This window comes from Cynocephalus volans, chromosome 8 (assembly GCF_027409185.1).
Source record: "Cynocephalus volans isolate mCynVol1 chromosome 8, mCynVol1.pri, whole genome shotgun sequence".
Taxonomy (NCBI): domain Eukaryota; kingdom Metazoa; phylum Chordata; class Mammalia; order Dermoptera; family Cynocephalidae; genus Cynocephalus; species Cynocephalus volans.
Window position 1 is genome coordinate 33,095,314 of NC_084467.1, and position 27,834 is coordinate 33,123,147.

General features: G+C 43.0%; 1 protein-coding gene across 2 annotated transcripts; it reads left to right on the forward strand.

Annotated features, from left to right (window-relative positions):
• Positions 1-27,435, forward strand: CTPS1 (CTP synthase 1). 2 transcript variants are annotated; one of them, XM_063104420.1, is made up of 19 exons: positions 1-234; positions 3,329-3,507; positions 5,145-5,315; positions 7,653-7,753; positions 8,545-8,661; positions 11,117-11,200; positions 11,725-11,805; positions 12,660-12,811; positions 13,951-14,083; positions 16,910-16,998; positions 17,817-17,911; positions 18,622-18,684; positions 20,725-20,768; positions 22,091-22,187; positions 23,303-23,358; positions 23,445-23,541; positions 24,129-24,273; positions 24,887-24,980; positions 26,517-27,435. In XM_063104420.1, the coding sequence occupies exons 2-18, from the start codon at positions 3,342-3,344 to the stop codon at positions 24,969-24,971; spliced, it is 1,776 nt and encodes a 591-aa protein (XP_062960490.1). In that variant the 5' UTR covers positions 1-234; positions 3,329-3,341; the 3' UTR covers positions 24,972-24,980; positions 26,517-27,435. The 2 variants fall into 2 exon arrangements, with proteins under 2 accessions (XP_062960490.1, XP_062960491.1); XM_063104421.1 differs by having other exon boundaries at positions 1-118.
• The last annotated feature ends 399 nt before the right edge of the window (positions 27,436-27,834 follow it).

Sequence of the window (27,834 nt, forward strand, 5' to 3'; positions counted from 1 at the left end):
CCCCCGTGAAAGACTGCCGGGCGCATGCGGCCGTGGTTGTCTACTGGCTGCCGGGCCCTCACCGCGCGCCTCGCTGACCGAGCTCTGTAGCTGACAGGGTATCTGAAGCCGGCCTCAGGTAGGCTGACTCCAGGGACCCCGGGGGAACTGTTCTCCAGTGCACCAGTTGGCGGCGCGAGCTGAGTCCGGCGCGGGACAGCGCGGCTGACAGACACCGCTCCCCACCAATCAGGGGTGAGGTGGCTCGGCTTCCTGCCCAATGGGCTGCGTACCTAATGGGAGTGGGGCGGGCGGCCCAGGCTAGCGAGGTGCCGGCTCCCGCGCGCGGGCCGCGTGGCCCGGCTTGGATGAGGAGAGAGGCCGGCAGGGGCGAGGGCGGTTGCAGAGGCCGCGGCGCTCGTGCTGCAGCGCCGTGGCAACCCGGCCTGGCTCGTGGGGCCGAGAGGGCCGTAGAGGCGCGGCGCCCCTTTCGCCCTGCCATCCCCGAGAGAGCCTGGCGGCCGCCCCTTACTGCGACTACTCGGGCCTCTGGTCTCAGGGCACCGGCGTAGCCTCCCCGGAGTGTGGGTCCAGGTCCCAGACCGGCCCGCCGCGGTGGGGGATGGGTTCGGCGGCCTGGGTGCGGGGGTCCCTGCGGCCCCGGCCCGGTGAAGGAAGGGGCCTTTGAGCTCGCCGGGCCCGCCGCCCCCGGGCTGGTCACGCAGCTCTCTCTCGCTTCCCGGCGGCCGCGAGTGAGGATGCTGGCGTTGAGAGTGCACTACGTTTGCATAGTGCACTACGTTTGCATGGTGCCCTTACGTACTCACTCATAATTTTGAATCCTCAGCAGTCCTATGACGCGGGCGGTGCGGAGATTCTTACCCCCATTTTACGGAGGTGAGGACCCGGGCTTTAGGCAGCTCAAGTGACTTGACCTAGGTCTCAGCACACGAGTGATGGAGCTGGAACTTGATCTCACAACATTGAAAAAAATAAGGCTTTTGTTCAATCTTTGTTGAATTGCTATGGTGCGTCTTGATTTGTGCTACTCGAGTGCTTGAAAACCTTTCCATGTCTTCCCATCACCCCCAGAATAAAGTTCAGACTGGGCATTCGAGTTTGCGCATGATTTGGCCTCTTGCCCACCTTTGCCCGTCCACTCTACTCTTTTCTTGCTCCTACCTCTGTTCTCTGTAGACGCCCCTCACCTACCTGTTCACTCTGTCCTCTTGCCCATGCTTTAAGTCATGCAGTCAGTCCTTCCGGGCGCATCGCAAGTCAAGTCTATAAAACAGGAGCAGTCTGGATCCTTCCCCACCCCCAAGGACGTCTCACCTTCCTCTGATGGGTCATGGTACTTGGCACTGAAAGCTTTCTGCTCTCCTTTCTTTCCCTTTTATAGTCATCATATGTTGTCCCTCTGTTTCCCACCATTAGTGGATTACTCATTTATTTGTAAATGTTTTGTCTCTCTAGCTGGACTGCCAGTAACTTGAGCTACAGACCCAAATCTGATTCATTTTTGTGGTCCCCAAAGTGTCCAGTACAGTGGCTGTCACTTAGCAGGTAGTCCATAAGTGTGAGTGAAGGAGTCCTGCCAGCCTCCCCCCTGATCTCTGTGTCTTTTGGAATATTTATTGCCAGGCACTGTGGGAGACTGCAAGAATCGTCCCCAAAGAAAGGTGTAACCCTTAGAGTAAAATTGGGGCAAATCAGATGTAAATGGATGAGATGAGACTTGTAGAAGTAACCCATTCTGAGGAATTTCTAGGAAAATCCAAAATTTAGTCAGTGAGACCAGGGTATAGTCTATAAGTAAGAGATATGTCTAGTTAGGACATAAATGTAGCCACATCTGATTTTCACGTGTCAATAAGGAACCAGTCAACTGCAGGGTGACAGTATTGTTTCCCCCAAATAATGAAGACTTAGGGTGAAGTAAGTTCGGAAAAAATGCATATTGTACACTCCTTTTGGGAGGTTACAGTGCACACCAACTTATTAAACACTCCCAGAGGTCTTTCATTAAAGAAACCGAGTGACTTTATTTAATCAGCATTTCTTTGATTCATCTATCCATAAAACCCTTTTTGGAAATGCTGCGGCAGAGGATAGAAAGAGCAGGACAACATCTTCCTTGCTGTCCGAGGGGGAAGACATTCTGAGCATTCTTATTTCCTTGCCAAGTGTGTTCATTCCTGCTCTGGGGGGAAACGGGGTAGGGGAATACTTCAAACAGAACTCCTCAGTTTCCTTGTTCCTTTCTTATTTTTATTATAATGTGGCTTCCCGTCGAACGTTTCTGGAGGAGGAAAATGTTCTGACCATGCCAAAGTGAGCACTCTCTGCTGCTTGGTGATTGTGTTTCTCATGTTGATTATATTTGGGTTTGCTGACCAAATGATGTTCCGGGGCCTCTGACGCTGTGGACCAGTGATAAAGCCTCACTAGTGAGCCTGTCACTGTCTCCTCTCCTCTTGTCTGTGCTGTCTTCTTCACCTGCCTCTCGACTCTGCCATCCTTGTGTCCACCTCTTTTTTCTCTTATCCAGTCTGTTTCTTCCATTCCCTGCCATGGCTATCCGACTCTTTGGATTTCATCTAATCTCCCCTCTCTTTGAGTCCTCTGTCCATTATGTGCTTCAGACTGGTTTATTACCTGATGTCCTTTCCCCCAGATATGTGCAGTCTTTCTTCATCGTATACCTGGGAGAGGTTGCTGGCAAGGAGCAAGTTGTTATTAAGTTATAGGAGAGAACTACCTTTAAAAGGTTTTCGGTTTAGCTGCAACTCCTTTTAAATGTTGAAGTTCCTTCCTTTTAGTCTATCTTCCTAAACCTAGAGGACCTGTGTTTTCTTGGTGATACATTGTAGTTTAGGCAAGACATTTCATACATGGGGAATTGGAGGTGCTTATCCGAGATTGAAAATTTTTTTCCAATGTAGAGAAAGTAATGAGGCACCTGCCTGGTATCCCAGTGTCTGGCAATGATGTCAGCCAACATATGGGGCATAGTGTTCTGTCAACCAGTTCAGAGCTGGTTTTTTAATAATTAGGTTGACTCTCAAGGTTATTAGTTGTCAAAGCTTTAAACAAAAGCTACATTATTTGAGTAGCAGTTGTTTTTCTACTTATATTTGACTAAAGCCATTCAGTGATCCAAGAGCCATGTGTTACAATCCTATTTAAACCTGACAAGAACTTTTCTGAATCACAATACAGCTGAGGAAACTGAGGCTCCAGGAGGGTTCATATGTTGACAAGCTAGTAATTGGTGGAGCCAGTATTTGAACCCAGATATGTCTGATTTGTTGAAATATATTTTAACTGTAATTTTTCCTCCTCCTAGGTCAAAAAGGAAAATGAAGTACATTCTAGTTACTGGCGGAGTTATATCAGGAATTGGAAAAGGAATCATTGCCAGCAGTGTGGGCACAATACTGAAGTCATGTGGTTTACATGTAACTTCAATTAAAATTGACCCCTACATTAACATTGATGCTGGGACATTCTCTCCTTATGAGCATGGTAAGCAAAATGCAGCTTTCTTTCTTTCTAAATAATAATCGTGTAGCATGTGAAAAAACATAGCTCTTGGGAATTGTGTGTATATAATTTCCATTTCCTGCCTTCTAAAAAGGTCCTTAATGTAGCAGAATGATGTTTTTTCTCACCTGGATAGGAGGAAGCATAAATTTTAATAAGCAGTGTAGTAGTGATTAGAGTCTAGAGGTTTCTTTAATAGAAATGATCTTTTTGGTGGCTGAATGAAAGTTTGTCACTTCTCTTGAAAAAGATATCTGGTGACATAACTTTCTTCAGATACTTAAGAGGAGGGAATATGCTTATTTTTTGTGACCCCAATCTTTAGAAATAGGATGAGTAGATAGAAGTTGTAAGGAAATAGGTTTTGGTCCGGTATAAGGAAGATCTTTATAATAGCAAATGCCCTCCAATAGTGGGGTGACCAACTTCAAGAAGTGGTCAATGGGCTGGCCAGTTAGCTCAGTTGGTTAGAGTGTGGTGTTATAACACCATGGTCATGGGTTGGGATCCCAGTACCGGCCAGCTGCCAAAAAAAGAAGTTGTCAGTTACCTTGGGTAGAAGTATTCAAAGAGGCCAAAGGACCTCTTTATAGGGATTCAGGCAACAGATAGATGCTGGATTTGGAAGATCTGTAAGCTTGGGATTCTGTTTGGATAACATAAATAAGGATCTTTTGAGGTAAGTGAATAGCATTTTACTTCTTGGTTGTTACTGAGAACCTGTCAACTGTGTGACGTGTAACTATGTCTGAGTTACCTCAAAGATTAATTGCTTAAAATTGGGAGTGATGTACTGTTAAAACATACCTCTTACGTTTTTAAATACTGTATTCATACTCCTACTCTCTAATGTTGAGGTAAAAATCTATAAGGATAAGTTTCTTTAGTGCAAAAATCTTCATGTGACAGATAGCATCAGGAAAGATCAATATGCTGGAGTGATATTTAATGCAAATTTTGAGCAGAGCATGAGTTACCTCTCTGAGGGGTAAAATAAGACCTTCTTTCCTTTCCTACTTTTTGAACTTGTCTTATATTGTGATGATGGGAATGAACCATTCTGGGCAAAGTTTCTAGAATGAAGTTTCAAGGCATGAATGTGAAACAAAGGAATGGGAGAAACTTGTACAGTCTCACAACTTTGTTTGGAACTAAAATGTAGCATAGAAGTTGATTTTTATAATCATCACAACCTTAGTATGTATATGTCTTATATAAGTTCTGAATCAAATCATACTTTTATCAGACTTTAAATCTTTTTCTGCTCATTTGGGAGACTTTTCTGAAGATTCCTTTTATCTTTGCAGCAGATGCCATACTACTGTAAAGTCCCATATATCCACAGCCTTCTGGGCTGTCATTTCCTTCTGTTCTGTGCTACTTTATAACTCTTCCTGATTAAGATTGAGTTTGTTGATAGGCTAGAAGTTCGAAGTTTGGAGAATGGTTGGTAATTTTTCTTTATTGTGTGTCATATTTAGTTTTCTAGAAATAAATTTCTCTGTTTGATGTCATGTTAATGCAGACTTTGTTGACTGTTTGTATTTCATGATTCAAGCTGTGCCATGGTATATGTATTTTTCACTTACTTAAACATGTTCTTTCACTCTTCACTGCAGGCGAAGTTTTTGTGCTGGATGATGGTGGGGAAGTAGACCTTGACCTGGGTAACTATGAGCGGTTCCTTGACATCCGCCTCACCAAGGACAATAATCTGACCACTGGAAAGATATACCAGTACGTCATTAACAAGGAACGTAAAGGAGATTACTTGGGGAAAACCGTCCAAGGTAATGCTGGTTTACCTTTAAGGTTTAGAAATCTTAAGCAGTTTAATTTCTTTTGAGTACAAAAATTTACTTTTTATGCAATTTCAGTATGAAATTGTCACAGTATTGTTACTAAAATAGGTCTTTGGTTGAAAATTCAGAAATGTGTGGCCATTTACTCAAAAAATAATTTGAAGAAGCCCCTACCACTCTGTGAATGGCATCAAAGCTTGTCAGTCCAGCCAAGGCAGCATGATTTGAGTCCAGAGAGCTATTGGTTTTACACAATGATTGAATGTGAAGTGGTGAAGGCAGCTAGATTAGGGCATTAGGCCGGATGGCATGTATGCTGTGCATCTGGGACTTACTGTCTACAGATGGTCATAAGGAAATGGATGTCCACTGTGTACATTGGTTTTTAGGCTGTTCATTGGTGCCATGTGGGCTGGGGGGAGTCCTAGAAGTGGATTTCTGGGTCCTCCTAAGCTTTTGCAGCACAGTTTTCACTTACATCTATTTGCTATTTTGGGGTTTTGCACAAGTGTTCATTTGAGAAAAGTGCTGCTTTAGAAAAGGAGGGTTGGAAAACCACTGGTCTGGTATAATGGCAGCAGTATAATCCACATTTTGGGGATTGGTGAAAAGTGGTTTTCATCTGAGTTATGAGAACAAATCTCCTTTTGGCTTTAGACCTTACTGGACTGAAAGCTGAAGGTCACACTGACAGCTGGTTCTGGTCTGAGGTCCCTGGCCAGATTCTGGGCTAATCAGGTCATGTTTGGATCTTAGCTCTGCCACTTACCAGCTTTATGAATATGGGCAAATTACTTAACTTCTTTGAGACATGGTTTCTTTTTCTGTAAAATGGAGATAATAATAGCACCTACCTCTTGGGTCGTTAGGAGGATTAAAGGAGTTAAGTCAATAAAGTGTTGCCTGAGTTCCTGATGCATAGAAAGGATCAGTTAGGAATTTAAATGATTTTGATCATACAGTTTGTTGTTTTAGGCTTCCAATGAATTCACTCATTTATTCATTATTCATCAATATTTATTGAGTATGCACTGTGGTCAGACACCCTCACTGGTGCTGGGAATTCGTGATGGACAAGACCAGCGAGGTCATTGTCCTTGTGGAAGTTCCCTGTGGGAGAGACAGAAACAAACAGATGAAACAATATGTCTGATAGGCGCTGTGAAGGAAACAAGTGGGGTAAAGACAGACGAGTGACTGGGAAAAGCCTCTTTGGGCAGGTGGTCAGGGGAAGCCTCTAGGGAGAAGACGTTTGAGCTGAGGCTGTCACAGGAAGAGAGGAAGGAGGAGGAGGGCACAGCAAGTACAGTGGCCAAGGCCACAATGGGCCGGGTAGGTCAAGGAGCAGAGGGAGGCTGATATGGCTGTGGGTCACAGTGACCAATGGGGATGGTCAGAGAGGTGGGTAACGGCCACAGCAAGGAGTCTGGGTTTTACTCAGAGCAGTGGGAAGCCACTGAAGAGTTTAAACATGGGAGTGATGAATTCTGATTTGCATTTTTAAAAAAATCACTTTGGCTGTGCGTGGAATAGATAATGAATATCCTTGTGCATGAGGCTCTGCTCTTTAGTTCCAGTAACCTGGAGTTAAACAGTAATCTCTGCCCCTTAGGAACATGCAGTCTGAGGCCAACTATGATTTTTAAGAAGTATTTACCAATAGTTGGCATTTACTGAGCACCGACATGCTAGGCACTCAGCTGAACATTTTGCAGGTGCTGTCTCATAACATTTCCACAACTTTATGATGTAGAAGCTGTTACCTCCACTTAACAGATGGGGAAAACAAGCTTAAGAATTGTTAAGTATTTGCCCAAAGACCCACAGCTTATGAGTGGTGGGGCAGAGATTTGAATTAGGCAGTCTGGCCCAGATACCGTGCTCTTGGCAATTGTGCTGTACTGCTCTGTCTCTCTGCAGTGGATTGTCTACCCTGTAGTAAGTGAAGTGTAATGGAATAGGGCTCAGCAGTCCCTTAGGCTGTGAGTAACAGAGGTGGCCCCATCATTACATTGGTGTGTGGGCAGAAGGTGTGTGGACTCTGCACAGGGGCAGGGGCTCCATGTGGTCAGGGCACCACTCTAGGATTTTATTTTCTTGCAGTGCTTCCAGCAACAACTTGAAAATCTGGGAAGGAGGCTGCGGGGAGTGTGAGCCCAAAGATTTGTTAAGACCATTTAAAGAGGTCCTCTAAAGTATTTTTATGACCCCATTGCTACTGTGTCCAGGCAAAGAGTGCAGCAGTTTGTTTTAACAATGAGTGTATTTGCCTCAAGCAATGCTGATGGACAAATGTAATTTGCATATTTCTTTTCTTTTTCCCAGTTGTCCCTCATATCACAGATGCCATCCAGGAGTGGGTCATGAGACAGGCATTAATACCTGTAGATGAAGATGGCCTAGAGCCTCAAGTGTGTGTTATTGAGGTTTGTATGATTCCTGCATATGTGAACGAGTGTGCTTATTCATCTCCCTAGTCAGTAGTCAACAACTGATTCCCAGCGAAGCCCTGGTCTTCCTCTCTCTGTCAGGGCAGTATGTTGCAGTGTGGCATGTGAGGGCACAAGCAGTAGTGGTGTGGAATGGCCACACTGGGGAAAGCGATACTTGTCTAAATGATACTCCTTTTACAGCATTGATGGATTGACTTAGTAAGGATTGTACCAATAAGGGTGGCATGACACGTTTTCATCTATCTCCTGAGAAAGTCAGCAGACCTGCTTTCCTCTGGCAGGAACATTCATCTCTAAATGAGCTTCATTTGGTTTCAGTTCCTGTATTTCTGCTTAGCTTAGCCTCACTGTTGGATCTCAATGTTCCTTCAAAAACAGGACACTCAAGAAGTTGCTGCAGTTTATTTATAACTGATGTTTTTTCATACAAAAGTTATTTATGCTTAACAAAGATAAGATGTAGGTGTTTTTGCTTTGTGATTCATGCAAGTAAAATTCCTGGTACCTCTCTCACCTGACTTTTTTCTTGAAATGGCGTGGAAAGATCCGTAGTAACCTTGGGGAATAGTGAGCCTATCCAAAAAAGTAACCTCAACCCAAAGAAATGTCTAATTCCCATTAACTGACATTATACAGGCCTGGAGAGTCTGTATTACACTGTTACTGATGACTGAGTCGCGATGACAGAGCAGTTAGTTGTTAGAAAACTAAGCCACCAGTGAAAGGTTTAGTGGCTAAGTTCTAAAATAACTTTGTTCTTCTAGCTCGGTGGAACAGTGGGAGATATAGAAAGCATGCCCTTTATTGAGGCCTTCCGTCAGTTCCAGTTCAAGGTCAAAAGAGAGAACTTTTGTAATATTCACGTCAGTCTAGTTCCTCAGGTAAGGTGTTTGAAGTTTCACTTTGGGGAAGGTAGAGAGGAGGGAGAAGAGGTTGGTACTTATTAGATCTAATAGTTTTCAGTACTTGAGGTACAGGAATCAGGGAATAAAGAACTTCTTCATGAATTTAAAATTGTTATTCTCATAGTTTTGAAGAGATCAAATGGAAAACCTTTGAAAAATGTATCAGGGCAGTTGCAGTTAAAGATGGTAGATTGACCATGTGCATTTATCTTTATTACATGGTAAAACTAGAGTGAAGAGGGTTTTTTTGCTTGTTTGTTTTTTTAAGACAAAAATTCAGAAAGATAAATACTGGGGGGAGGAGTTAATAGTGAAAATTGGGAAGCTAGAAAGCAGATGGATGTGTAGAAACTGACTGGGAGCTCCGAGTCTTCTCCAGGAAAAGCAGAGAAGGAATCCTGTTTGCTCTGCAGAACCCCCAAAAGGCTCATTTTAACTGCTGTTCAGAAGAGGTAGACCCCAACATTCCCTTCCCTAATGTGCATAGTTGGGTATCATCCCCCCTCCCCCCTTGGCAGAAGACTGTAGACTTGTTCTCTCAAGAGGGTTCTAGACGAGCGGCACTGGGGACAGCTGAGGGCAGTAACACTGAACTTACAAATATCAGGTTGAGTGTAATGTGCTGTTGAGACATCTTGCCTTCTTCTACTACCTGGTTTCTAGAATCATCACAACCAGGCTTGGCCCTTAGACTCTTCTCTAGGGTATGACTAGCCCAGGAGAAAAGACACTGCTCCCAGGGGCTCTCCATTGAAACAGGCCAGCCAGATTCCCACTGTGACAAGCCTTCCCACCCACATGTGTCTTTCAGTTAGCTTGTAAATGTGAGCTGGCAGCTAGTGATCACCATGCATTTGGAACAAAGCATCTGATATGTAAGGTACCAAACAATAGAAAGAAACTTAAAGAGAACTGAGGCTGTCTAGGCAGCAGGAAACTCAAAAATAAAACAAGTAAAACAGCCTGTCATTAATATCCTTAGAGAATTTAAAGGAAATAAACAGCATCCATTAAACAAGAACTGGGTGCCATAAGAAGGGAACTTTCAGCAAACAGAAAAGAATTCTTGGAAATCGAAACTTGGATAGGATAAATGAAAAAATTAAGAGAAATTGATTTGAGGAAATGCCCCAGGAAGTAGAGCAGAAGGACCAAGAGATGGAAAATAGGAGAGAAAAGGTAAGAAAATTAGAGGACTGGGCTGGCCAGTTAGCTCAGTTGGTTAGAACGTGGTGCTGATAACACCACAGTCAACGGTTTGATCCTTGTACCAGCCAGCTGCCAAACAAACAAAAAAATGAAACAAAAAGACACTAGAGTATTGGTCCAGGAGTTCTAACAACCAAACAATTAGGATTTCTAGAAAATAACAGAGAAATGGAAAAGGAAGTGTAATCTGAACCAGGGGTAAGTAAGCTATGGCCCATGGGCCAAATCAGCCTACAGTAGAGTTTAGTGTATAGGAATACAGCTGCTTCCATTTGTTTCTGTGTTGTCTGTGGCTGCTTTTGTACTAAAACAGCAGGTTGTGATAAAGACCATATGGTCCAGAAAACCTAAAATATTTATTATCTGGCCCTTTACAGAAAAAGTTTTCTGACCCTTGATGTAAACAATTCAAGGACATTTCTAGACATGGTTTCTAGATTGAAAGGGCCCACTGAGGGCGCAGCATATTGGATGAAAAATTACCCACACTGAGGCACATCGTTGTGAAGGTTCAGAAAAATGGGGCAGAAATTCTAAAAGGCTCTAAAGAGAAAAATACTTTCTTCTAAAGAGAAAAATCAAGTATCAGTATGACATTGGACTTCTCAACAGCAATACTGGGAGCTAAAAGATAGTGAAGCTGTTTCATTAAAAATTCTAAAGGAAAATGATTTCCAAACTAGAATTCCATGTGAGCAAATCTATTTGTTAAATGTGAGAGGAGAATAAAGATAATTTAGTGCAGAAAGGAAAACCATGGCACAGGGTTTAACTGTGAGCAGTAGAGAAATACAAGTGTATAAATCCTAGAGAGGGCTGCAGGCACAGGAAGGGTGTATGTCTAAATGGGGACAGGGGAATGAGAGAGAAGGCGGGACCCTCATTTAATAGGGAAATCAACAGAAAATGCCTCAAACTAAATGTCAGGAAGTAGCAATAAAGCATTCCAGGAAGATCGATTAAAAGAGTTGGAGAGTGGTTGTTTCTAGGGTTTGGAAAGTGGGAGAGGGTGGATGAGGGCTGGGTATCTCTTCTTTAGGACAACCCCTGTAAAAACTGTTTGACTCTAAAATATATGCATGTGTAACATTGACAAAAATAAAAGTTAAATTACATAAATGATCAAATTATCTATTTCTCTAGTAAAAGGGGTTCAGGGAAAAGTCATATTTGAAAATTCATTATCATGAGAAACTAACTTTTTTCTTCTTTTGTAAAACAGCCAAGTTCAACAGGGGAACAGAAGACTAAACCCACCCAGAATAGTGTTCGGGAACTTAGAGGGCTTGGGCTTTCCCCAGATCTGGTAAGATTTCCTGATTACCTGGTTTCAGTGTGACCTTTTATGTCTAATTAAAATCACTCCTCCAAGACAGACAAGACCTTTGTCTTCTTGGTGTACTTTTGATGGTAGATAATAGATGGTGGAGAAAATAGATTAGTGCTTTGGACTGGGGCTGTAGTTTGCAAGATTTTCTTGCCCGGCATGCGTGAGGTCTTGTACTCCCTGTGCCTTCTTTCTCCGTGCAGTCCTTTGTTTGTTTTCCTTTTCCCTCCTACCCAAGAACATTCATTAAGGAAGAAAGCCCCAGTTAGTTCTTGCACTTCATTAGTCTTTTTGTTCATTTACTTTCATTCTCTTATGTTTCTCCAATTTGGGATTTAGCAATTTCAGTTTGGAAAACAGATAATAATATTTTCTTTGTGCTGAAAGTTAATGTTTTCATCCATCTTAACAATGGTATATCTATTTTAATATCAATCAGGAAAAACTCACAACTTTGTAACCCCTTCCTCCTATCTAAACCATCTTGTTCCCTTTACTGCTAGGTTGTGTGCAGGTGCTCAAATCCTCTCGACACATCAGTGAAAGAGAAAATATCAATGTTCTGCCATGTTGAACCTGAACAAGTAAGTAGAAATTCCTTTTCTACATAAATGATTTTTTGCTGCTAGTTGTCCTGAAGCCTCTTAATCAGTTTCATGAGGCTTCTTTTTATTTGACTATTCCCTAGAAGTGATAGATAGCCAGAGGCTCTGTGATTCACCATTCCCTCCCTCTGGTGGTTCTCCAAACATACTTGTACCTCTCCTGCTTCTCTCTCCCCACTCCTTGTATATTTATGCTTCAACCAAGCTGAATGTCTCTCGGCTCCCTGACACCCCACAATCTTTCTATTGTCTTTCTGTTGTGCTTTTGCACTTGGTAATTTGTCAGGAATCAGTGTCCCCCTCTGCCTGCTGGTCTGGCAGTGTCCTATTCATTTTTATCCTTCAGGGTCTTATTAGGACACAGTATTGTCTGAGTTTTTCCTGCCAAACCTCCTTAACCTCAACCCTCAGAGTGAGTCACCTCCTTCTCTGGGCTGCCCATGTGTCTCACATGCTGGGGGCGAGCCTGGGGTATGTGTGTGGGGGGTGGTGGTGTGTGTGTGTGTGTGTTTTCACTTTTACTGCTACATTATTTGAGGATCAAGAGACCAAGCAGGAGAGCTCAGCTGGCCTAGTGAGGGGAGAATGAAACAGCACAGTTAAAATAAGAGCAACCCATTTATAAGACTGAGCATTATGGAGGCGACTGTAAGGCGGCCCTTCTATTGTATTCTTGAGTCATCTTTGGTAATTTATATTTTTCTAGAAAATTGCCCTTTTTTCTGTTTTCAAATTCAGAATATTTTCACAAGGTCACATAGGTAGTAGGAGGATGTAAGCCCAGTTAGTTTTTCATTCGTTTTTATTAAATATCTTGCTTTTTTTTAAAACAGGTGATCTGTGTCCACGATGTCTCATCCATCTACCGAGTCCCATTGTTACTAGAGGAGCAGGGGGTTGTAGATTATTTTCTCCGAAGACTTGACCTGCCTATTGAGAGGCAGCCACGAAAAATGCTGATGAAGTGGAAAGAGATGGCGGACAGGTTTGCCTCATGATGAAGGGCTGGGAGTTGCGGCCTTACTTCTCTCTTTTGTAGGGGTTCAGGGAATTCAGCTCTTGGTGAAGCATGTTAGCACTTCTGCTATCAGCTCATGTTAGGAAAGCTTTTAATGCTAAGAGATGTTCAGAATGTTAAAAAAAGATCTTAGCTGGCATGTGGTTGCAGCACAGATGGGGCATTCCTGGCAGGGCTGGGCCAGGCCCCAGGCCCCCAGACAGTGAGTTCAGGATACATCCCGTCACTCTTGGCTCTTATTGACTAGAGTCAGCGCAAACAGGTGTCCCAGTGGCAGCAGGTGAGTGTGCATACCCGAAGCCCACATGAATGACTGATGAGGGCTGGAGCACTCCTGAGTGGCATCCCCCATATCTGAGCTGTGTTTGGGAATGTGCCACTCATTCCACACCAGAAAGGGATCAGCAGGAGTGTACTGCTGGCTTCACTAATTACTTGGAAGACCGTCCTACCACACTGCCTCCTCAGAAAGCTCTGTGATGCTCTTAGTCGTGTCAGTGTCCGAGAACAATGGGTGTGCCTCATTGTAGCTGCAGAGTCAATGTGACGATTGCCAAGGGAGCACTCACTCCATCATCTGTGATATTTATTTTCATTTTGACTTCCCTTTCAGTGTTTGTCATTTACATGTAGCTGACAAAATGGCACAGTTTTATGATCCTTTTTTCATAAAACATTATAAACATTTTGCTCTGTTACTAATTGTACTTTACAATGAAAATTTTTAATAATTATGGGCTTTTCAATTGTGTGAATTTCCCATAATTTATTTGGCTCTTTCATCATCACATTAACTTTTGTGAATTGTCCATATCTGTTAATTTTTTTGCCCTTTGAGATTTAAATTTTTTTCTTAAAAAAATTTGTGTGAGATTTTGAAACTGACTCTTTGTAACAGATTCTAAAATCCTACTTTCTTTCCAAAGCCTGCCCTGTTGATCTGAAAATTGCCTTCTCTTTATTGGTCTGTACACAGAATTCAGATAATACTTGCTCCCATTTTATTCTTCTCAGACATGTTTTTCTTTTTGAAAAGCAGTTTTGATCTTATGGTGATGTGTATGTCATGAGATATAATCGGATGTTTCTTGACCTTTGTTTGGTAGATACGATCGCTTGCTGGAGACGTGCTCTATTGCCCTGGTGGGCAAATACACCAAGTTCTCAGACTCCTACGCCTCTGTCATTAAAGCTCTGGAGCATTCTGCTCTGGCCATCAACCACAAACTGGAAATCAAAGTAAGGAGAGGTGGTGTAGGTACAGTCAAGGGTGACCAGGGAAGCATTCTCTATTCTTGTAAATGCTGCATGCCTATCTGCTCTATATTTTTGGAGCTCTGAATTTCTTTTTAGGGATTAAAAAGATCTGTGGTTGGTTCCTGGCTTTGAGAAAACAGTAGAGCATTTTCAGGAAATAAGGAAGGAACACCAAAGTCAAGGGTTTGGATACCCATACCGGCCAGCCACAAAAAAAAAAAAAAAAAAAAAAAAAGAAGGGAAGAGATGGTCAGAATGGAAGTTGAGGGAGACTGAATGCTTGGATCTGAATATGAGGTGGTCAAATAAAGTTGCCCTATGAGCCCTGGTGGACCAGAGGCACATTGCATAATTAATAGCACTCCCTAGAAAGCATTCTAGAGACCTGGTGTCTCTCGGACACTTAGCTGGCATGTGGGCTGCACCTGTAAAGTGGGAATGATGATATCCACCTCAGAGAGCTGTGCAGTTTCTCTGAAATGTGTCCAGTCACCCAGCTGATGCCTGGAACATGGGTGGCACTCATGGTAGTTATCTGTGTTCTGGTCTGTGACATGGTGGGCAGAAGCTGAGCTGGTAAAATGTCAGGGCATTACCCTGCCTGTCTCTACAGGTGGCAGTAGAGTGTCCAGGTTAAGACGTTGGATTCCAGGGATGGGTGGCCAGGACTCAAAGTTTGGCTCTGTCACCTGTGGGCTGTGTGACCCTGGATAGCTTACTAAGCCCGCTCTTTGTGCTTCACTTTCATCTTCAAAAAGGGACAGTTACAGTACCTTCCTCCTAGGGTGTCTGTAAGAATTAAACAAGTTAACATAAAGTGCTGAGAACTGTGCCTGGCTTATTGTAAGTGCTATATGCAGTAGCTCTCTTTGGAAATCCTTCTACCTGTCCCCTTTATACCTTTTCCAAGATCACCAGCTGGAGCTTTTCAGAAGAGATGAAAAGTTAAAAGTGAAGTTGGAGCTCAGTGCTGAGAGCATTAACCGGGGCCAGAACCGCGGCCGGACCCACCACTGGTATTGGGGTTTGCCTCTTATTCTCCAGGAGTTTATCAGCATGCGAATTTAATTTACTTTGTGCTGGCAGACAGGTTCCTGCAGAACGACCTGATATATATGTTTTAAGAACTTGAGGATCCTGTTATATTACTCTGACTTATTTTTTGCTAGTTCTTTCCGTCGTTTATTTATTTTATCCATGTGGAGTTAGTCTGTGGTTACCATGTGTTAGATGGTAAAGATGAAGAGATGAATAAAAAGTCAACAGTCTCTGTCTTCAAGGAATGCTGAGTTTCTTAGGTACGAAGGGAGCATGCAGGAAGGAGGATGAATCTGTCATATGAGGAAGGCAAGGTTCCTCAAGGAGGGGCCCCAAGTGGGTTGGGGAGGATGGAGAAGATAGGAGGGAAGGGCATTCCTGACAGAGGCAGAGCATGTCCAAGGGCTTAGAGATGTGGAACAGTTGGGAACTTATTGGATGGAAAGTATGAATTAGAGGCTGTCTGCACACAGACCAGCGAGGGTCTATGCTCCAAAAAACATTTCCTTTGAGTGTCATATTGGTGCTCAAAAAGTTTCAGATTTTGGAGTATTTCGTTCTGTTTTTTTTTTTTTTTTTTTTTTCCTGGCAACTGGCTGGTACAGGGATCCGAACCCTTGACCTTGGTGTTGTAACACTGTGCTCTGTGGAGTATTTTGGATTTTGGGATTAGGGATGCTCAAACTGTGCATGAAAAGATGCTCAGTATCTTTAGTTGTCAGGGAAATAAATGCAAATGAAGTCACAATGAGATACCAACACATACTCACTAGAGTGGCTGTGAGTGTTGGTGAGGATGTGGCACCTTGCTGCTGGGAATGTAAAATGGTACAACCACTTTAGAAAACAATCTGGCAGCTTCATATAAGGTAGACATATGACCCAATAATTCCACTCCCAGACATTTACTCAAGAGAAACAAAAACATGTCTGCATAAAAAGATTTTTATACAAATTGACGAATTATTCATAATAGCCCAAATCTGGAAACAACCCAAATGTTCATAACAAGTCAGTGGATAAACGTGCTGTGGTATATTTATATGGTGGAAACTACGCAGTAGTAAAAAGGAGCAAACTACTGATATACACAACAACATGGATGAATGTCAAAAACATACTGAGCAAAAGAAGCCACAAAAGGCTATGTACTGTTTGGGTCCATTTATATGAAGTTCTATAAGTGGCAAAACTCATCTGTGGTGATAGATTTCAGGCTGGAGGTTGTCTGGGGTAGGAGGCAGGGAGGGAACTATTTGCAGAGTGACAGAGGGGATGTTTTGGGATGACGGTAACTAATGTCCTATATTGTGATTGGGGTGGTGGCCACATCTTCATATGTATGTATGACAAAACTCATCAAAGTTATACTTAAAATGGTTGTATTTTATTATATGTAAATTATATTTCAATATAGTTAAAAAAGAAAAAAAAAACTATGTGGCAGATGGGCTGGGAAGAGTGTCATTTGAACAGAACACTTTAGCATTTGCTCTAGTGGCTTAGCTGAGACAAGATCCTAAACAGATGGAGGACAGAGTGGATGGAGACGAATTTGGAAGTTAAATGATTTTGGAGGAAACTCTTGTATTTTAAAACTTTATATTTAAAAAATTTTTACTTATTATTAAATTTAAATATATTAAGCTTATCACTTTACAACCAAAATTAAGAAAGATGGATCATTGGTAATGTTGTGTAGAAACTATGAAAAGCATCGTCTGGGGTCATGAGCCTCTTTCTTTTCTCTCCTGTCTGCGTACTCCTCAGTACATCGATTCTACAGACTTGGAGTTGAGCACCTTACAAGAAGAGCCGGTGCGCTACCATGAAGCCTGGCAGAAGCTCTGCAGTGCTCAGTGAGTAGTCTGCTCTGCCTTTGTTTTCCAGGGTTTTGGGTGTGTTTTGATGAGCAAAGTCCTATGATTTCATGTGCTAGCAGTAGGTAACCTACCTGTTAAAATACTTTTTAATTATTGAATAGACTATACACTGTGTGATTTAAGGCTTACAAAAATACAGCTTACCAATATAGCTGGATCTGAAGAAAACCTGTTCTAATTTTATTGATATTGTTTGCTGTATATATCTGTTAATGAAGCTTAAAGATTTTTCATCCAAAACATTTGATGAGTACCCATCAGTAGTCTCCTAAATTGTTTTTGGCAGCTGCTACTTATAATAGTAAAAAATTAGCAAGAATTTGTGGTTCACTAGAACAGTTGATTATTAGAGCTACTCTTGAGACTCTTGGTTAGCACGGCACACAGAGCTGATGGGGAATGGCTTCTTTCCCACTCAGGGGAGCACCTTAAGCCACAAGGTAAAAATAAATTGCATTTATGTTAACGTATGCTAAAAATTATGAACAACTCAGTGCTGGGGAAAAGTGCAGTAGCAGTATTACAGTTACGTATAGCATCTTTATTTTTCATTTATAGTAATAAGCATTTTCTCATGTTACTAAGAAAACTCCATGGTTTTGTATGCAGTTTCTGAGTTCATAGTTTTACATACAGCTCACTGACAGTCTTTAAATAAAACAGTCATAGTCCCAGTAGCAGAATATATGGGTAACTTCATGGCATCAATGTCTTGGCAGTGACTCCTTGGGTGCTTACTGCAAGCTGGGCTAGTGTAAAAGGGGAGCTGCCTGATGATTTGTTCTCTTGTGCAGTGGAGTGCTGGTTCCAGGAGGGTTTGGTGTTCGAGGAACAGAAGGAAAAATCCAAGCAATTGCCTGGGCTCGAAAACAGAAAAAGCCTTTTTTGGGTAAGGAGCCATGCAGCACGCTCTTCACTCTGACTAGGAAGACTGAGGAGAGGTGCCATGTGGGAGCCTGTAGGTAGACTGGGGAGAGTACTGCAACGAAATATGCATGCTGTCTTTCCAGACAGCAGTTCAACTAGAAGCCTTTTTGGTTCTCTTTGGGAGAAATTCAGACTCTTAATATGGAAGGTTTATGCTTGTGAGGTAATGTAGATGTCATGGAATTCTGAGAGCATGAACTATCAGGAAGTCCTGGCCATTTAATGAACCCACCTGTTGGCAGTGCACATGAGGTGGAGTTTTACACCCTCCTCCCTTGGCACACCAGCTGTCTATAATTAGGCAAAGTGATGTTGGGTGCCTGCTTGTGCTACCGTAGGTTTTAGTAATTTTCAACTTGATCACTTGTAAATGAGAACTTAATGAGAGAGGGTAAGAAAACTTGAATTTTAAAGTACTGAATAGAACATTGCTTATTTCTAAAATTGGATAACTCCGTGAAACCCAGAATCGTTATGTACACTTAGACCCAGTTTTTGAAATCTAATGCAGATCGAGCATAATGGCAGAGAGTGCTTGGTTGCAGCAGGAAGTTGAGCTTGTGATTATAATTCTGTGAACAAGCAGGACAGAGTCTGTGTGGCAGGCTGGTGGGAAATGTAGGAGCTGCCTTTTCAATAGAGCTTCATTTGTTTCTCCCCTCCACCCGGAAGGTGTGTGCTTAGGAATGCAGTTGGCGGTGGTTGAATTTTCAAGAAATATGCTGGGATGGCAAGGTAAGTGCATTGAGGAACTCAATGTGTAAGTTCCTGCTTACACATTTCCTGGAGGGCATGAAGCCTATTGCATCTCAGGTGAGCAGGAGCTGTGGAGGACAGGCCTGCTTTCTCAGTACCTCAGGGCGTTGCTGTAAAGGGGCTGCCTCGGTTACTGAGGTGCAGCGTGGCTCCTCCACAGGAAGGAGAGAGCACCACTGAGCACGCAGCCCTTGGGCTTTTGCCCCCGCACTTCCCATTCTTGAGGTTTTCTCATTTTGATCAGCATGGCCATTATCCTGGAGCTGTGCCTGGCAAGAAGACCTTGGCCCAAGCGAGGTTCATGCAGTTATTATGAACTTGGGCTCTGGGGCTGTTAGACTTGGGCTAAAGTTCTGACTTTATCACTTATTATGGGTGATTTTAAGCAAATTACTTAGCCTTTCTGAGCCTCCATTTATAAAACAGGAGTAACAGTGGTACCAACTTCACATGGTTGTTAAGAGTTAAGTGAAATAATGCATGTAAATAGCTCCTAGCAGTACCTGGCAACTAGGAAGTGCTCAAATAATATCAGTTCTGTGCCCAGTTAATTGTGTATTACTGTGTAGCAGACCATCCCCAAACTCAGGGCTTCCAACAGCAATGATTTATTATTTCTCAGTGTCCTGGGTCGACTAAGCAGGTTGGTTTTCTGGCCCATGTAGTATGTGTGAGATCACTCACTACTGCCTTGCGTTTAGCTGTGTGCTCAGCCCAGCAAGGATGTTGACATGGTCTCTCCACATGGTGGCTCATCATTCAGCCCAGGCTTCTTCATACACATTGACCAACTGTCTTCCAAAATGACAGGCTCACTGTGCAAGCACTTATCAAGCTTGCTAATGTCCTGTTGCCAAAGCAAGCCATAAGGCCACTCCCAGAGTCACTCAGGGAGGATATAAGTACTGGGAGTGTGTTTCATTGGGGCCACTGATGGGATAATCTGCCACAGCCCATTCATTCTGTAGCCTCACTGACAAATACTAGATTTTCGGAAAGACCTTCTAAGTTCTATGAAAAATAAACAAAGCAACCTGAAGGAATATAAAAGCAGTCTGGCTTTACAAAGTATAATTGATTCTTAATGGCTGGCTTGTGGTCAGGGCTGGGTTTCATTTCACCCACTTTCTGAGAGACTGCTTCACAGTAACCCTGGAGGGACGGTGGCTGGGTTTGGTAGGCAGCATGCCCTTTAGTTCTGGCGTCTAAGTCCTGGCACGTGCTATCTTATCACCCCGTCACCCCAGAGCTGGCTTTCTGGGCTCTCTGGACCCATCCCTCTGCTGCCCACTTGGGTTCCCAGGTGGGTGGCTAACCTGGTGATGAGCTTACCCTTCAGTTGAGACTGAGCCCTGGTTCAGGCCAGGAGGGGAACAGTACCTAGCATTCACACTGAAGGAACCAGACGTGCAGTACCAGGAACTTGGTCCTTTTCCTTTTAGTCTTTAGTGGTTTTGCTTGCGGTTAGACAGTAAGTTTAATAAAGGATAGAAAGGTTATTTGGGTTGAAATCAGTTAATTTCTGACTTAGCTACTGAGCAAGGCAATCGAGCAGGGCAATGTAGTAGATGCTGGAGATGAAAGAAACATAGAAGAAATAATGTGTACTTATCTTGGAGTGAGTTGGAAACAAAAAGTAAAAAAATTAAGACGACAGTATAAGAACTGTCGTAAAGATGCATTACCTACATAAAGATTATTAGGTTATGTCTAATAAAGATTATAATAACCTAATTATATAAGATTATATAACCTAATAATCTTTATTTAGGTAATGCCATTAGTTTTATGTCCCCCATTTTGTACAGCTGGGCTTCTCAGAGAGTTACAAATTTAATAGAAAAAATTCACCTGTGTTTGTGTTGAGTATTTTATGTCTTAAAATTGCTGTCCCTGGTTTTTGTTTGAATGAGTTTAAACTGAGGAGGGAAATTGTGATTTAGAGTATAGCAATGAAACTGGTTAATATTCAGTTTTGTTTGTAACTATTTTCATAACACAAGTATTTTGACTTTTCAGATGCCAATTCTACAGAGTTTGACCCTAAGACCAGCCATCCTGTGGTGAGCTGAGTGTTTGAATCTCCACAGGGCTTGGAAGGGTGTGGAAGGGGAGTTTGTGAACATGATTGATGGTTAAAGGCAGGAATTGAGACCATTTGGGTCCATCCCAGAGAACGCTGAGGTCTTACACTTTCATATCTCCTGGATAGGAAAAACTTCTACTTTTCGTTATGTAATTCCTCACTAATCTTTCCCAGTATAAATTTGAAAGTTTTTAAGACCAACTTAGAGGGATTCCTGATTAAAATAATTCTCCATCCCTGCTTCCCCCAGCTGCCAGGAACACTTTATAAATAATACTAATATGAAACACTTAGGTGCCAGCCATGTTCTCACCACTTTATATATTCATTCATGTAATCTCCAGCAACAGTCCTGGGAGCTAGGTTCATTATTAACTGCTGAGATATAGGACTGATTTGTTTAACAGTACCAGCTGCTTTTCCAGGCCAGCTCACCTCTCGTTACATCTCGTACTCTGCTGTGTTAAGACTCATGGGGCGGCAAAGCTTTTATTCATCTTTGAATCCCTAGCAGGGGTGACAGGCATGTGGAGGGCATTTATTTTTTTCAGCATTCAACAAATATTGAGTACCTATCTTTGCTAGGGACTGTTTTTGTCACTGAGGACACTGTGATAAACTGGACAAAGTTCTTGATCTCACGGTACTTAGACAGCATCAGTATATGTTTGTTGACCTGAAATTGAACTCATTAATACTAAGACCTCAGGAGGAGAAGAACAAAGGTTTTGAGGCATGGGATTTTGCAGTGGGCTGGAGCAGTACACAGAGGAGGCCTTGGAGGTGAGGAGGTACTCAGGAGCACTGGGCTGAGAGGTGAGCTGGACCGTTCCTGCTGGGGTGCCACCGCCCACCCGTTCCACAGATGCTTGCTAAGCTCCGAGTAGGTGCTAGCCCTGCATCCTGTGCCTTTAAGAAACTCATCAGGTTGATGGAGGAGAGAGACGTGTTGTAACGTACCTAGTCATGTATCCGTGCTACTGTAATAGTCTTTCTTAGAATGTGCTATGCCCAGTAGCACTTACAGTCCAAATTGCTGGGGCAGAAACAGCCAACAGAGGGAGTGGCTGTGTATGTTCCTGCAGATCATGAGGACAAGCTGAAGGATTGAACCCCTGCCCAACAAAGGTTAAAAAATGATTATTGGGAGGCATTTTCCCTTGTGACAAAAGATGGTCTTATATGGAAAGGCTGGAGAATTTGAACCTACTCACAGGCTTGTTCCATTCAGTGAAGGAGGTCTGTCTCTTAACAGAAACAGAGTTTGGTAGTCCGTGTTTGTTTTTTGAACATCTCCAGGTCATAGACATGCCAGAACACAATCCTGGGCAGATGGGCGGAACCATGAGGCTGGGCAAGAGGAGAACCCTGTTCCAGACCAAGAACTCAGTCATGAGTAAGAGCTGCCTTGTACTGGCTCAGCCTTCGGCACAGCATATCCAGGACACGTGTCTTAGTGTGGTGCCATGGCTCTGAAGAGCCAGGCTGGCTTTTTTTTTTTTTTTTTTCCCCCCTTGCTTTTGAAGTTCTTTTTTCTCCTCTTATTCATGTTCTTTTAGGATGCACTGTAATAGCCAGAGAAGTGGTGTGAGTCTTACAAAGGTCGCCAGCAGTGCAGTCAGGGGCCTAGGCTGCGGACAACTCAACACAATGAGGCAATTAGGTTAAATCCATTGTAATCTGTTACCTTCCTACATTATTAAGTCAAACCATATGAAATTGCTGATATTCGACAATTTTTGTCCCACAAAAATGGCAGTTTCATATGGTTCAACCTAAATAAATTTTATTCTAACCAAGTACTAATAGGTGCTCAACATTTAGGGGAAATTGCAGGAGGAAAATATTTAAGAAAATTACTTTATTAGATTTTTTTTCCATTGCCCACTGGGAAAATTCTGCTGTTAATCTGTTAGCAGAGGCACACTTGTGTCTGTCTAGGGGTTCTGTAGCAGCACAGTTTGAGAGTCACTTGAGAACATGATCATCCAGTCCTTTCAACTCTTATGTCCTGTGGATTTGGGGCTCTCACTAGGCAACCTTGAATGAGTCAGTAAAGCAGCCCATTTGCAAATGTAGCATTTTTTACCGTGAAGCCACCAGGGGCTAATGACCTTTGATGACTGTGACTTGAATTGCTCTTAAAATGTCTCCCTTTCCCACATTAGTCTCGGTGCCTTGGCCATTTGGTATATCCCAGTTTGTTTTCCAAGGCAGTTTCCAGCAGCAGAGGCTTTGTACTTTAGCAGTCATGTGTTTGAGGGTGGTGGTGAAAGTCTGTTTTTGTTACAGCTTTCCTTAGTGTGGTCAGAAAGAGTCAAAAGCCCAAGTATTTGTCTATATTGTGCTGTTAAGATCTGGTGACTGGTTGGTGGAATCATGGAAGTAGCCTTCGGGAGACCTGGCTGTGTAGCTGATAAAAAGTAAATTGGAAAGCAGGATATGGTTGTGAGTAGATTATTTTGTAAAATAGGAATTCTTTACATCCAACATGTTCAATTTTTTTGCCAGGGAAACTCTATGGAGATGTAGATTACTTGGAAGAGAGGCATCGCCACAGATTTGAGGTGAGGATTTGCGCTTTCTCCTTTCTTTTACTTTGGAAAGATCATAAGCTGAGAGGCTAACAAAATTATTTTTCATGCTTCAACAGGTGAATCCAGTCTTGAAAAAGTGTTTGGAAGAGCAAGGCTTGAAGTTTGTTGGCCAAGATGTTGAGGGAGAGAGAATGGAAATTGTGGAGTTGGAAGGTGATTATTTTGGGGGCTGGCCAGTTAGTGCACTTGTGGAGAGGGTGGTGTTGGCAGTTGTATTTGATGAAAAACTTAAGATTTTCTTGGCATGTGGGAAAATACAAAATGAGTGTCGTTGCTCCTAACCTGACAGAATTAGGAAGCAGCGCTGTCTCGGGAGGGAAAGGGTCTTGGTGAACAAGGGGTCTCGAGGTCTGAGAAGCTCATCCTCCAACATGGCCTTCTTTGGGCAGCTGTTTAACCACTGGCCTTAGTTCCTCCTCCAAAATGAGAGGTTGCACTTTGGTGCTAAACCCCCTTTAGCTCTCACCTGAATTGCATGACTCAATTGGCGGAAGTCAAGGGAACCCGGGGCGAGTGGTGTGATCCAGAAGGAGGCCCTTTCAGCTGGGAGGGACCAGCAGTGTTGGGAGAGGGCTTCAAATCTCTCGTGCTTTGGGGTTGCCTTTACCTGGAGTCAATCAAAGAAGTCATTTTCAAATAATTTTAGGGTCTGTGGAAATGTGAAACATTTAACAAGATTTTCTCTCCACTTTTACGTTGTACACATACATGATACTATTTCTTTTGAATTTGTGTTTCAGATCATCCTTTTTTTGTTGGGGTTCAGTACCACCCTGAGTTCCTGTCGAGACCTATCAAGCCCTCCCCCCCATACTTTGGCCTCCTCTTGGCCTCTGTGGGGCGACTCCCGCATTACCTCCAGAAAGGCTGCAGGCTCTCGCCCAGGTGGGAGCTCTCTTTGCTTCAGTAATCAGCTCATCTCCTCTAGTCCTATAAGTGGTCACTGGTTCATTACAGTGAGGTGTCACAATCAGTCATAAGAAAAAGCCACAGGTGCCTGGGATAGGTGTCCTTGGAGGGGTGTCACATGTTCCTTCTCATGTTCGCACACAGGTTTCTTCTCCTTTCCCAGGGTTTTCTCAGACTGCTTCCCCTGGTGTATTGGCCAGGCCCCCCTCTCTGCAGCACTGGAGTTCCAGTGATGCTGACCAGACTGCGTTTGGCATAGGACCCTCTGGTCCATGTTAAGGGGAACTATGGTTTTTCACGGGGAATAGGCCATGACCTGGGTGGGTTTATACCTCATTGTTACCTTTATTTGAAACCAGTTACTCTGAGTTGGTGGTTAGGGTATCAGGACTGAAGTATAAATGGAATGTATATCTTTTGTAGCTAGAGGAAAATCCCTTTACAGCCTCATGCTAAATATATTACGTAGTAAGGAGTCTTTCTGATTTCTGCTGCGTGCAGACAAGTGTGTCTGTAGTAGTAGTGACTTCAAAAATAGGGAGTAAAGTGAGTTTTTGGTGGGAGATAATGATTCATCTAAATTCTACAGGGACACCTATAGTGACAGAAGTGGAAGCAGCTCCCCTGACTCTGAAATCACTGAATTGAAGTTTCCATCAATAAATCATGACTGATCTGGTAAAGTAAGTGACATGTTTAAGCTTCAGTTGAAAAAAAAAAATGGTGATAACATACTGGGATTGCAAAAATATCATGAAAGTTTATGCTGAAAATTTTTATCTGCCAGAGAAAGAAAGTGATGAGGTCACAAAATTGATGACTTCTTCTCTAAGTTACAGCACACCCATCTCCCCTGCTTTGGGGGATGTAGTGGGGGGGGGGGGTACCAGTCACTAGGCAGTTGTCTCTTTACCGATTGCTATAATTAGGTGCCAATCTTACCAGTTCTGGTGGGACTGGATGCTTAGACTCTGTTGTTTCACATAACCACAGACTTGGAGATCTTGAAGGAGGTGACAGGTATGACAATACATCATTTGTCAGTTTTGCAGCACCTCAAGCTTTCATCAGGAAGTGCTTTAAAACCAATACTGCTTGTAAAACAGTTTTGTGTTGATTGCTGCTTATTCTGGAAATGCTTTAAAATTCAAATAATTTTGGAACAGACTTTGAATGTTTGTCTTTATGGTTTTGTAAGTTTATAAAGTGCAATAATTGTGGGTACTGCCATGAATTGAAAAATCCTTTAGGATAACCAAGTGGACTGTGTTGGCAGAAATACAGTCTATGGTGAGGGTACCAGAAGGGGTGAAGTGTCAGTCAGGAATCTGTGGGGTCTGGAAGGAGAACCAGGGATGTGGGTGTAGTGCCCTGAAGCTCTTTCCCTGAGGCATGGGCAGATGGCCCTCCCTGATCCTGTGTACAACGTGTTCACCACCACTGGGCCTCTGGTGCTGGTCCAGTGCTTGTCCGATATGATCATGACCATTTCCCCTTTTGCCTTGGCTGATTGGCCACCTGACCTGTGATAATCTTCAGTAAGTGGGCAGGCATGAGAAGTAAGTTAGTGTCAAGAGGAGGCCTTGGTTCTCACTCCATGCCAGGTAAGCATTTAACACAAATGGATTCATTAATTCTCTGAGAAAATAGTTTGCTGTTGGCTGTTTGACAGTCTAAGAAACTGATATAAGGGCCGGCCCGTGGTTCACTTGGGAGAGTGTGGTGCTGACAACATCAAGGCCACAGGTTCGGATCCCTATAGGGATGGCCGGTCCACTCACTTGGGAGAGCGTGGTGCTGACAACCCCAAGCCAAGGGTTAAGATCCCCTTACTGGTCATCTTTAAAAAAAAAAAAAAAAGAAAAGAAACTGATATAAAGAGAAAGGAAACTTTAACAGTAAAGGAGGCAGATAGTTGCTCAACTATATGGAATTTCTGACTGCCTCACAAATGGAGAATTGCTTGTTGACACTGTTAAGAGGTGGGGAGCTCTGGAAAAAGAATGCTTGTATAGGGGCAGAGGTATAATTCGATAAGCGATCTTGAAAATGTATGATTCTGTGGGAATTACCAGTTTAGCTTCCAATTATTCATATTGGCTCCTACTACTGTTCTGCCATGAAAAACAAGCATAGTTTCCTATGGCAGCTGATAAAAATTCTAACTTTTCTACTTTAATATGCATCATTTAATTGCTAAAAATTTTTTTTTTGAACAGGAATGATTCTTCAAGAGAGCCTTCAAACTTTGAGTTTACAGCTTTGATTTTACACTCGGCTTTTGACACTTCCTTTAAATTATGTTTTTATTAAGATTATTTTATTATGGGGTAAATGTATTTGGAAAACTCTGTCACTTGCATGTCCCATCACGTATTCTGGCTCCTTCTACATGATGTGCTGCATGTTGTACGACCCTCTCCTTTGCAGTTCTTGGGTTTCTAAGAGGAAAAGTGGAACATCTAGACAGGAACTGATGATGGATGGGGCCAGCAGAGTGCCCCATTGATCTCCTTGTTTCTCCAACTACCTCGCGTCATTGTGGATTTGAGTGCATTGCCTGTTGCTGTCCCTTGGACATCTAGACCGTTATAAAGTGTGCCATGTGGATTTAACAAGCGCAGAAAGATACTTTTAGCTTATAACTCTTGGTGCTGGTAAACTGTGGGTGTTGCTTGCCACTGCCACTAAGAGCAGTGAAGCCGGAGACAAATCTCATTAGTGCCCTGAGTTGGGACTCGGTGCCAACTGTGGCTGGTCCTCATTGTCCAAAGGGATGGTCAGTTTGGTGTCATGTGAAACAGCAAGAAATCTGTCTCTGAAGTGTGATTTTAAAATCTCCGCGCCTCTGGCTGCGCTTCCTATTCCTGGGGTTGGGAAACACTCCTTGCATCAAGGGGTCACTTGAAGAAGAACAAAGAATCTTTTGGGGAATCTGCCTCTAAAACCCTCTCATATATAGACAGCTTTGACTTGAGGGTACTTTTTTCTTCCAGGACGGTGTTACTGCAATTAAAATGCAATATGAAAAGCTATTTTCTTAATGTGACGTAATAATAGCCACAGCCACGTGCCTACTATATTCTGGCTGGACTTGATGTGTGCTCTAACTTAAGAAATAAATAATGCAGAACGTGACACATGCTTTGTCATTCTCTTTATGTTGTTGGCCGGATGCAAAATGTCGGAGCACGATGCTGGGTGTGCCTGTGTTGAGTCACCTGAGCTGTGGGTGTCAGGCTCTCCTCCTGGAAGCAGCCTCAGGTGAACAGTCTGATAGTTTGTTTAAACACTAAGAGATGAGCTTTTCTTTTTAATAGGAACCAGAATTTTCAAAGGCTTCAAATATAGGTTCTCAGCATATAAAGAGAGATTAAAAGAATGGGTGCTGAGTTTGCTGCTTTGTGTTGAGCGAGGAGAGGAGGAAACATGTTGTTTTTGAAGGAAGTCCTTTCCTCTGCCGGGCACTGGACTTGGGGACCTCACATGCCTAGCCAGGGAGTGGCAGACCAAAGACTGTGTCTGCCACAGGATTGT

Coding starts and splice junctions, on each gene's coding strand:
- CTPS1 (XM_063104420.1), top strand. CDS start 3,342: ATGAAGTACATTCTAGTTACTGGCGGAGTTATATCAGGAATTGGAAAA. Junction 5,316..7,652: donor CTTGGGGAAAACCGTCCAAG/GTAATGCTGGTT, acceptor TCTTTTTCCCAG/TTGTCCCTCATATCACAGAT. Junction 11,806..12,659: donor GCCATGTTGAACCTGAACAA/GTAAGTAGAAAT, acceptor TTTTTAAAACAG/GTGATCTGTGTCCACGATGT.